A 9,855-nucleotide genomic window follows, 5' to 3' on the forward strand; every position below is an offset into this window, starting at 1 on the left:
AGCTCAGGGTTTCCAGCAGCGGCTTCTTCCTCCAAGAGTCTCAGTGCAGCTGAGGCCAGAGTTAAGGAACAGAATCTTGCTGAGCCCTGCATAGGCCCTCACCCTGAGGTCAGGAAGTTTGGAGAATGAGGCCTTTCAGCCCTGAGGTCAGCAGGGACAAGTGGGCAGATTGGCGGGTGTACAGGAGGGCTGGGCTGACCTTTCCTGCGTCACTGAGCATTCCCTCCTGCATGGGTGGCCAGGATTCCAGGGGGAAGAGACAGAGAAGCCCCCGCCTCCATCAGTCGGCCAGCCTGGGGGCTGAGGGCTTGGCTCTCAGCCACTCTTCTCAAGACAGATGTCATGGCTTCTGTGGCCCTTGGGGAAGGGGGGTGGGCAAGCCAGGACAAGACTTGTGGGAGACAGAGGGCAGAGGTCCGCCCAAGAGGCAACTCGGGTGTGCCCTCTAGTGGCCATGTTCCCCTCAATGCCTCTCCTTTGCCCTCTGACTTCCCCGAGCCCTGCAGGTCAATATTTACCTGAAGCCAGAACAGAGGTGGATTAATAAGGGACTTGTCCTGCCTGCCCTCAGTAGGGGTCAGAGTTCAAGGCCTGCTTTCAGCTCTGCTTCCCCTGGCCAGGTTTCCCTAGACCTGCCCTGTGCCACGGCAGCCCACCTGCTTCCCATCTGCACCCTCTTCCTGAACTTGCTCGGCATGGCCAAAGGCTCCAGGGACCCCGTGGTACCCAACCGGCCCTTCACCACCATCTGGAATGCAAACACCCAGTGGTGTCTAGAGAGGCATGGCGTGGACGTGGATGTCAGTGTCTTTGATGTGGTGGCCAACCCGGGGCAGACCTTCCGTGGCCCTGACATGACCATTTTCTACAGCTACCAGCTGGGTACCTACCCTTACTACACTTCTGCTGGGGAGCCCGTATTCGGTGGCCTGCCCCAGAATGCCAGCCTGGCTGTCCACCTGGTCCGCACATTCCAGGACATCCTGGCTGCCATGCCTGCATCCAACTTCTCAGGGCTGGCAGTTATTGACTGGGAGGCATGGCGCCCACGCTGGGCCTTCAACTGGGACACCAAGGACATTTACCGGCAGCGCTCACGGGCACTGGTACAGGGGCAGCACCCTGACTGGCCAGCTCCTTGGGTGGAGGCAGCAGCTCAGGACCAGTTCGAGGGGGCTGCACGGGCCTGGATGGCAGGCACCCTAAGGCTGGGACAAGCACTGCAGCCTCGTGGCCTCTGGGGCTTCTATGGCTTCCCTGACTGCTATAACTATGACTTTAAGAATCCCAACTACACCGGCCAGTGCCCACCAGGCATCCGTGCCCAGAATGACCAGCTGGGGTGGCTGTGGGGCCAGAGCCGTGCCCTCTACCCCAGCATCTACCTGCCCGCAGCACTGGAGGGCACGAAGAAGGCACAGATGTTTGTGCAGCACCGTGTGGGTGAGGCATTCCGTTTGGCCGTGGGTGCAGGGTACCCTGATCTGCCAGTGCTGCCCTATGTCCAGATCTTCTACGATATGACTAACCGTTTTCTGCCCCTGGTGAGTCTCCTGTGACCCCGCCCACCTTGTAACCTACCTTGTCAGGCATTAGTCCAGTAAGTGAGGCCACAGAGCCCTGGGGCACTTTAGCCTTGGGGCACTTTCATCCATTCCCTCTCACATTCTTTGAGCACCTACTGTGTGCCAAGTTCTGTGCTAGGCACAGACAATTCAGCATTCTTCAGAAAGAAATCATCCCTGCCTGCATGGCACTCACAGGCTAGAGTAAGGGCAGGCTTGCCTCTGGCCACCAGAGCTAGAGCAGGCTATGAATTATTTGTCCCATGCAATAGTGTTACAGCAGTCTGCTGTGGGGACGGAGGAAGGCCCCACAGAGCTATGCTGTCCTTTCCCCAGGAGGAGCTGGAGCACAGCCTGGGGGAGAGTGCAGACCAGGGGGCAGCAGGAGTGGTGCTCTGGGTGAGCTGGGAGAACACAAGAACCAAGGTGAGCTCAAGCCCAGGATGGGGGTGAGGGTGGGGGCAGGAGTGGGGCTGCCAGGCTGACTGGGGAGATCCTGGCCCACCCTTTACCCCTGCAGTCCTGGCTGACCAGCAGGTGAGTGCCTCAATGCCCTAGGTGGACCCGTGCATGGCCATGGTGTCCTGATGCTCCCCCTCCCACCTAGGAATCCTGCCAGGCCATCAAGGAGTATGTTGACACGACACTGGGGCCCTTCATCCTGAATGTGACCAGCGGGGCTCTTCTGTGCAGCCAAGTCCTGTGCTCTGGCCATGGCCGTTGTGCCCGGCGCCCCAGTCACCCTGAGGCCCACCTCATCCTCAGCCCCACCAGTTTCTCCATCGAGTCCACGCCTGGTGGTGGGCCCCTGACCCTCCGAGGTGCCCTCTCACTCAAGGATCGGTTGCGGATGGCTGTGGAGTTCAAATGCCGCTGCTACCGTGGGTGGATGGGAACATGGTGTGAGCAGTGGGGCATGTGGTGATTGGCACATGCACACATTGAGTACCTAATGCAATCTGGACCTGGCTACAGCTTTCTCAAGTACAGGCACAGTCACATGAGTCATGGTCACAGCCAGAAGTACACTCAGGCAGTCATGAGCATATGCCAGCACATTCACACCTGCTTACAGACCAAGATAGTTGCATAAGGAGTTAGAGCCTTGGGCACCCACCCAGAGGAGTTAAAAATATTTCCTCCAGAGACATTGAGCCAGTGTTTAAACTGCAGCAATCACAAGAACTGCCGTTCTGGACTTCCCTGGCGGTCCAGTGGTTAAGACTCCGTGCTTCTACTGCAGGGGGCAGGGGTTCGATCCCTGGTTAGGGAACTAAGATCCCGCATGCTGAAAGAAAGAGAGGGAGGGAGGGAGAGAGGAAGGAAGGAAGGAAGGAAGAAAGAAAGAGCTGACATTCACTGGGTGCCTACTCTTTCCAAGTCCTGTGCTAGGCATTTTAAGTAGTCTAACTTAATTGTGCAATCCTAACACGACGCTATGAGGAAACTGAGGCACACACAGGGAGGGTAAGCACTTTACCCAAGGTTGCAGCCAGAAAATAGAGCAGCTGAGATTCAAACCCAGGTGAATCTGGGTTTGAGTCTCTACCCTCTACCTCTACCTCTATAGCGATGGAGCCCTTTGGCTCCTACTATAAATGTCGACGGTAATCAGCCCTGCACTGCAGCCTGAATCCGTTCAGAGGTAACAGCCTCACAAATAAAGCAGACATGATTCTAACTTCAAGAACTGTTTATTGAGCGCCTAAAACGTGCAGGCGCTGGGATCCAGAGGGCACAGGAAAATTCTTTTCTCTCGCTCAGATTTGATGTCTGTCCGAGGAAGGCTGCTTCTCAGGGTAGGGCCCAAATTTCAGGAGGAAGCTCCACCTGACCGTTTCCACACTGGGCAGGAGGCTGACGTCAGCCGAGACAAAGCTGAATTGGGGGGAGACCTATCTGATTCTGGGGCGGGGCGAGGCGGGGCGAGATGGAAGCCCAGCCCACCCGTAATGGAGCCGGCGCTCGGTTCGCGCTCACTGGGAGCTGGGCCTGGATAAGCAGGGGCGGGAGGGGCAGAGGTAGAGCCAGGGCAGAGATCCAGTCTGCGTCGGGTCGGTGTTATGACGCGAGGGGCCGGGGACGGGGGCTGCCCGCCCCGAAGACCCGGGACCTTGGTTTGCCGCGGGCCGTGAAGGCTGCAGTGCGTCCGCCTCACCGCTAGGGGGCGAGCGCCGGGGGCCGGAGGGGTCCGAGCCAGAGACAGCGAGATACAGATCCGTGTGGAGCGAGGACACGGAGCGTAGCGGAGCCAGGCGTCAGCATGTCAGTACTGCCCTCTCCCCATGCGCGGCGTATTCGTCCTCATTGTCCCCCGCTCTCCCCGTCCGCTCCGCGCGTACAGTTCTCAAGTGACTAGCCGCCCCGCACGCCCTCTTTGCGTCTGTCGTTCCCTCCCAGAGCATGCAGAGCCACAGCCCCCCAGAGTCAAGCTCCCGAAGCCCCCCACCCCCAAACTCCACGGTTTGTCACCCAGTGGGAGGAAGGGGGAAACCAAGGCAGGAGAGACTGCCGCCTCTCTCTGTGGACCCGGGAGCCCCACCCACAGTGGGTGGGGTCGGCACAGAAGGGGTTAAGCCTGAGGGGGAAGTCTGGGGCTCTAGGCTCAGGGGCGGATCCTGGGGTTTCCTCTCTCCTGGTCCAGGGGTGCAGCTGCTGCGGAGGTGGCTGATGCAGGTGAGGGGCTTATAGCCCTCTGAGTGGGATGTGGTATGAGGGGAGGGGGCTACCTGTTACTGATCAGTGTGGAATTGGCCTCAAGCTCACAGGGCCTTCCTGGGGAGGTGGGGAAAGGGAGAGACAGGGCATTCTCTCTGGAACAGGTGAGTAGAAGGGTGGGGCCCAGCGGCCACCTATCGCTAGAAATCCCCCAGCATTGACCCTTCTGCCAGCAGAGCCTGGGGCAGGATGGCACACAATGGAGTTCGGGGTCAGGAGGCTGAGCCCCCAACCTGGTAGCCGTTGGACACCCCTGTGGATGTAGGGAGGAAGCTGTGGTTCTTATCTAGCTAGGGTGGCTACGAAACAGGCCAGTGGGGAACCAGGCCTGCAGGAGCCTCATTGCTGTGTGAGCCGGGCCCTTTCTGAGGGGCAGCTGGGTCCATGCCCAGTCAAAGTGTCCTGAGCTGGGCAGTGTTGGGGAGGGAGCCATGGACTCTGTGCCCCTGGTAGGGAAGGCAGTCCAGGGAGGGGAAATTTGAGCCTGATGGGTGGGTGAATGGCACCCCAATATCGGTTAGGTGGCCGGCATGGCCCAGGTGGTCAAAAAGGCTGGGACCTGCAGTAGGGAGAAGGGTGGGACAGGGGAGTTCCTAGGGAAGCTGTGTTCCCTCCGAAGGGAATACAGCGTTTAAGCAGGGGGTCGTGGTGTCTAGTTTGTATGCTCTGTCTGATGGCCAGCCAGCTGCAATGGTGTAGGGCTGGAGGACAAAGCGGTAGTCAGAGCAGGCTGGGGCCTGGAGTCTTGAGTTCTGCCCTAGCATTTAGCCCTCAGCCTCCATCCAGTGTAAGGTAGAGCACCCAGGACCCATCCCCTCTGCTCTCCACCTGAGTCAGGTCCCCCAGGTATAGGGGATGGGATCCTCCAGGTCACCTATGCCATCAGGTGAGTATGGGGACAAGGTGCAGCCCACCAGTTCCAGGATGCGTGGCCCTCCTTAGCACTCTGTTAGCCACTCCCTGCCCCAGCCCCATCCTCCCTTCTGGCACAGCCCAGCATGGCTGTTGTCCACAGGAGGAGCACCCTTCTGGTCTCAGGAGATACCTCTGCCTGGAGACTGTGGCCTTAACCCCCAGCCTGGCACTGAGCCACCTGTAACCCAGCAGGAGATGATTTTGGCTCAGCCTGGCAGCTGAGCCTGGATCCCACATGTAGGCGAGAGCTGACTCTGAGCCCTGGCCCAGCCAAGCTGACCCCTACCCTAGACCCTATACACCAGGTGGCGCTGATCCTGAGTACCACCCCAGCCTAACTGACTCTGGATCCTGCATGCCAGCCAGAGGTGACCCTGAGATCCAACCTGGCCAAGCTGATCCTGGATCCTACACACCAGCCAGATCTGACCCTGAGCCCCAGGCTAGCTGAGTTGACCCTGGGTTCTGCATGCCATCCAGAGATGACTCTCAGTCCTGGCTCAACTGAGCTGACCCTGGATCCCGCACACCAGCCAGAGGAGACCCCAGCCCCCAACCTGGCTGAGCTGACCCTGGAGCCTGTGCACTGCCGACCTGAGCTCCTGGATGCCTGTGCCGACCTCATCAATGAGCAATGGCCCCGCAGCCGCGCCTCCCGCCTGCACTCCTTGGGCCAGTCCTCAGATGCCTTCCCCCTCTGCTTGATGCTGCTGAGCCCCCGTCCCACACCAGAGGCAGCCCCCATTGTGGTGGGCCATGCCCGCCTGTCACGGGTGCTGGACCAGCCCCAGAGCCTCCTAGTGGAGACGGTGGTGGTGGCCCGAGCCTTGAGGGGCCGTGGCTTTGGCCGTCGCCTCATGGAGGGCCTCGAAGCCTTTGCTCAGGCCCGGGGCTTCCGCCGGCTACACCTCACCACCCATGACCAGCTGCACTTTTACGCCCACCTGGGCTACCAGCTGGGTGAGCCTGTGCAGGGCCTGGTCTTCACCAGTCGGCGGCTGCCTGCCACCCTGCTCAATGCCTTCCCCAGGGCCCACTTTCCCCGGCCACCCTGCAAGGCCCCTAGCCTGACTGCCCAAGCTGCCCCAAGAGCCCTCAAGGGGTCATCACTGCCGCCACCCCCACCCCTGCCTGAGCCCTTGACCACCCTACCCCCACCTCCAGGAGGGCCCCCTCCACAAAGCCTGCTGGAGACTCAATACCAAGACCTGAGAAGACGCCCCATATTCTGGATGGAGAAAGACATCTGAGGGCTACCCAGGGCAAGATGCTGTCTTTCTGGGTCAGTTGACTGCCCAGGACAGTACCAGCCTCAGCCCACTGGCCATCCCTCAGCTTCTAGCCCCTGAGGGCAGCTTCAGCCTAGGCATGTTTCCTGAGTGCCAGTGGAGATGGCGCCATGGCTGTGGCTCAGAGCTCTCAGTGTGGCTGAATAAAGGCTTCTGTTGGGTGTGGTTGTGACAGTGTATTTGTTGACCCCCACCCTCATCTCCCAGCCTTGTCTCAGGTCCTCTGTCCCTGCAGGGGCCCTCAGATCCACCTCGGCCTTAGGGCCATGCGTGGAGGGACACCTGCCTTTTACCTCTCTCACTCTGCCAGGCCCAGGGGACAAGGAGACATTCACTCATCACCATTCACTGAGCACCTGCTGTGTTACAGGCCCTGGATTGGGCACAGGCAGTAGGGAACTAGACAGATAGGGTCTCAACCCAAGGGACAGGGCAGGCATACTGTGGCAGGATCCATGCTGGGACAGTGGGAGCTCAAGTTTCCTCACTCCACTTGGAGATCTGGGAGACCTCCCAGGGCAGGTGATGTCATAGCAGAGACCTGAGTGCTGAGTAGAAATTAAGCCAGGCAAGGTGGGGGCTGAGTGTTCTTGGGGCAGGAAACAAAATGGGCAGAGGAAAGAAGGGAACTTGTGAAAGCTGTAGGTGGGGGAGGTGTCAGAGGGCACGGTGGTGCCATGGCAGAGATGGACAATACAGAAGGGGAGCTGCCCAAGCCAGCTTGGGTTGTGGCTGCTCTGAGAGGCCTATGAGACCCCTTGGGAACCAGGCTTTATGCACCTCCCTTTCTTGTGAGGAGGAGCTGGAGGAGTTTTCCCAGCTTTCTCTGCTGTGTGGCAGGTGTGGCCATGGCCATGGAGTCTAAACTCACACCCCCTCTCTCCTGCAGGTTTCCATCCCTGGGGCATGACCATGCAGCTAGGCCTGGCCCTGGTGCTAGGGGTGGCCCTGTGCTTGGGGTGTGGCCAGCCCCTGCTGCAAGCCCCTGAACGCCCCTTCTTGGTGCTGTGGAACGTGCCCTCAGCACACTGTAAGGCCCGCTTTGGTGTGCACCTGCCACTAAAGGCCCTGGGCATTGCAGCCAACCGTGGCCAGCGTTTCCACGGCCAGAATGTCACCATCTTCTACAAGAACCAGCTCGGCTTCTATCCCTACCTTGGGCCGAGGGGCACAGCTCACAACGGGGGCATCCCCCAGGCTGTGCCCCTTGACCGCCACCTGGCATGGGCTGCCTATCAGATCCGCCGCAGCCTGCAACCTGGCTTCGCTGGCCTGGCAGTACTGGACTGGGAGGAATGGTGTCCACTCTGGGCTGGGAACTGGGGCCGCCGCCAGGTCTATCAGACAGCCTCCTGGGCTTGGGCACAGCGGGTATTCCCCAACCTGGACCCGCAGGAGCAGCTCTACAAGGCCCGTATCGGCTTTGAACAGGCAGCCCGTGCACTGATGGAGGACACACTGCGGCTAGGCCGGGCGCTGCAGCCCCATGGGCTCTGGGGCTTCTATCGCTTCCCAGCCTGTGGCAATGGCTGGCATGGTACAGCTTCCAATTACACGGGCCACTGCCATGTAGCCACCCTTGCCCGCAACACCCAACTGCATTGGCTCTGGGCCGCCTCCAGCGCCCTCTTCCCCAGCATATACCTCCCACCCAGGTTACCACCTGCTCACCACCACGCATTTGTCCGATACCGCCTGGAGGAGGCCTTCCGTGTGGCCCTTGCTGGGCACCCACATCCCCTGCCTGTCCTGGCCTATGCCCGCCTCACACACCGGAGCTCTGGGAGGTTCCTGTCCCAGGTGAGTGAAAACTGAAGTCTAGGGGTCTGACTGGGGAGGCATGACATTCTATGAGGGCCTGAGAAGCCACTCAGAGGCTCAGGGCCAAGGGGCCCTCCTCTAGGGGTGGAATCGGATCATGGCAGTGAGCCATGAAAGTTCTTGAAGGTGGAGGTAGGGCCAGATGGAGCTGGCCAGCCCAGCCCTGGCTTAGCAGCTCTCTGCCTCCAGGATGAACTTGTGCAGACCATTGGTGTGAGCGCTGCACTGGGGGCAGCCGGCGTGGTGCTCTGGGGGGACCTGAGCTTCTCCAGTTCTGAGGTGATCATTGCCCCCTCCAGCCTGCCACACAGCCCATGCTGGGGTCCCAGAGATGGGGAAAGACCATGTCAGGGCCATGGAGCAGAAGCATTGATACATCCCTTCCCTCTCCTCAGGAGGAGTGTTGGCATCTCCATGACTACCTAGTGAGCACCCTGGGCCCTTATGTGATCAACGTGACCAGGGCAGCCATGGCCTGCAGTCACCAGCGGTGCCATGGCCATGGCCGATGTGCTTGGCAAGACCCAGGACAACTGGAAGTCTTTCTGCACCTGGAGCCAGATGGCAGCCCTGTAGATTGGGAGTCCTTCAGCTGCCGTTGTTACTGGGGCTGGGCTGGCCCTACCTGCCAGGAGCCCAGGCCTGAGCTTGGGCCTGAAGAAGCAACATAAAGCCAGGAGTCACCTGCCTCTGACCTTCATGTTCCTGCTGCCATCTTTCCAGTCCTGGAGGGAGGACTTTGTCCCACTCTTGTTCTATTTAGCTTACAGTCACTTCTCCCATACACACACCCCACTTCCCATGGGATCCCTGGGGAGTGGAAGAGGCCAGAAAAAAACATACTGCTTTAAAACTAGAGGCCCTCTGAGATCACCTGATCCCTCCTGACAAGAAAGCAGCCCCAGGAAGAGTTGCTGTTCCAGAAGGTTAAGGTTGCCAGCCCAGGGCTCTGTTCTACACCTCACTACGTCCATGGAGAGGTCACAGGACACCCGTCCAGGGGCGGGTGGGCCCCGAGGAGATCTTGGTTAAGATCTGTAAGTGCTAAGCTGTTGTCTGTAATCTGCTTTCATCATAAAGTTACTTTTTCTTTCACTGCCTGAGGTTTGGCTGTTCCCCAATTCTACCAAACCCACCCTCTTCCTGTCGCGAGCGTCCCGCTACAAGTGCCCAGAGATGCCGGTCCTGCGTCGTGGGCAGCTACAGAGTTAACGACTACACGTGTTGGGCGACGGGGGTGGTGGGGGGAAACGCCGCAAGGCATTGTGGGTGCATAGTTCAGCTAGAGCGTCGTGGGCTTGTGGGTCCCGGGAGCTGACTACAATTCCCAAGGTGCTCTGCGCCCAGCCGGGAGGGGGCGGTAATCCGCCCGCAGCACCCTGGGAATAGTAGTTTCGGCCGCATGGAGAGGTTCTATGAACCTAGAGACCAGGAACTCGCCTTCCCGGCCACCCATTTAGCAGGGCGGGGCGCTTCGACACATTTGGCAGGGCGGGGCGCCTCGCGAAGATGGTGGCGCGCGCGGCGTGTGGCTCCCGTCGTCTGCC

The 9,855-nt window shown here is 59.8% G+C and overlaps 2 protein-coding genes across 5 annotated transcripts; both read left to right on the forward strand.

The window, feature by feature from the left end:
• Positions 1-12: 12 nt before the first annotated feature.
• On the forward strand, positions 13-7,368 carry LOC102996103 (hyaluronidase 1). Of its 2 annotated transcripts, none has more exons than XM_028485366.1 (4): positions 13-146; positions 621-1,544; positions 1,902-1,991; positions 5,561-7,368. In XM_028485366.1, the coding sequence occupies exons 1-4, from the start codon at positions 126-128 to the stop codon at positions 6,446-6,448; spliced, it is 1,923 nt and encodes a 640-aa protein (XP_028341167.1). In that variant the 5' UTR covers positions 13-125; the 3' UTR covers positions 6,449-7,368. The 2 variants fall into 2 exon arrangements, with proteins under 2 accessions (XP_028341167.1, XP_007112219.1); XM_007112157.3 differs by lacking the exon at positions 5,561-7,368 and adding an exon at positions 2,173-2,621.
• On the forward strand, positions 3,777-9,400 carry HYAL3 (hyaluronidase 3). Of its 3 annotated transcripts, XM_007112158.4 has the most exons (5): positions 3,777-3,830; positions 4,210-4,241; positions 7,377-8,287; positions 8,498-8,587; positions 8,704-9,400. In XM_007112158.4, coding segments are annotated over exons 1-5 (1,311 nt in total). In that variant the 5' UTR covers positions 3,777-3,828; the 3' UTR covers positions 8,980-9,400. The 3 variants fall into 3 exon arrangements, with proteins under 3 accessions (XP_007112220.2, XP_007112221.2, XP_054938923.1); XM_007112159.3 differs by lacking the exon at positions 8,498-8,587 and having other exon boundaries at positions 3,778-3,830; XM_055082948.1 differs by lacking the exon at positions 4,210-4,241 and having other exon boundaries at positions 3,783-3,830; positions 8,143-8,287.
• The last annotated feature ends 455 nt before the right edge of the window (positions 9,401-9,855 follow it).

The sequence above is a fragment of the Physeter macrocephalus genome, unplaced genomic scaffold (assembly GCF_002837175.3).
Source record: "Physeter macrocephalus isolate SW-GA unplaced genomic scaffold, ASM283717v5 random_381, whole genome shotgun sequence".
Taxonomy (NCBI): domain Eukaryota; kingdom Metazoa; phylum Chordata; class Mammalia; order Artiodactyla; family Physeteridae; genus Physeter; species Physeter macrocephalus.

Bases quoted from the DNA above. Each gene is read 5' to 3' on its own strand.
- HYAL3 (XM_007112158.4), top strand. The intron at 4,242-7,376 runs GTGAGGGGCTTA...TCTCTCCTGCAG, and splicing joins TGCGGAGGTGGCTGATGCAG to GTTTCCATCCCTGGGGCATG. The intron at 8,588-8,703 runs GTGATCATTGCC...CCCTCTCCTCAG, and splicing joins TGAGCTTCTCCAGTTCTGAG to GAGGAGTGTTGGCATCTCCA.
- LOC102996103 (XM_028485366.1), top strand. From the start codon at position 126: ATGAGGCCTTTCAGCCCTGAG. The intron at 1,545-1,901 runs GTGAGTCTCCTG...TCCTTTCCCCAG, and splicing joins CTAACCGTTTTCTGCCCCTG to GAGGAGCTGGAGCACAGCCT. The intron at 1,992-5,560 runs GTGAGCTCAAGC...CCTGCATGCCAG, and splicing joins GGGAGAACACAAGAACCAAG to CCAGAGGTGACCCTGAGATC.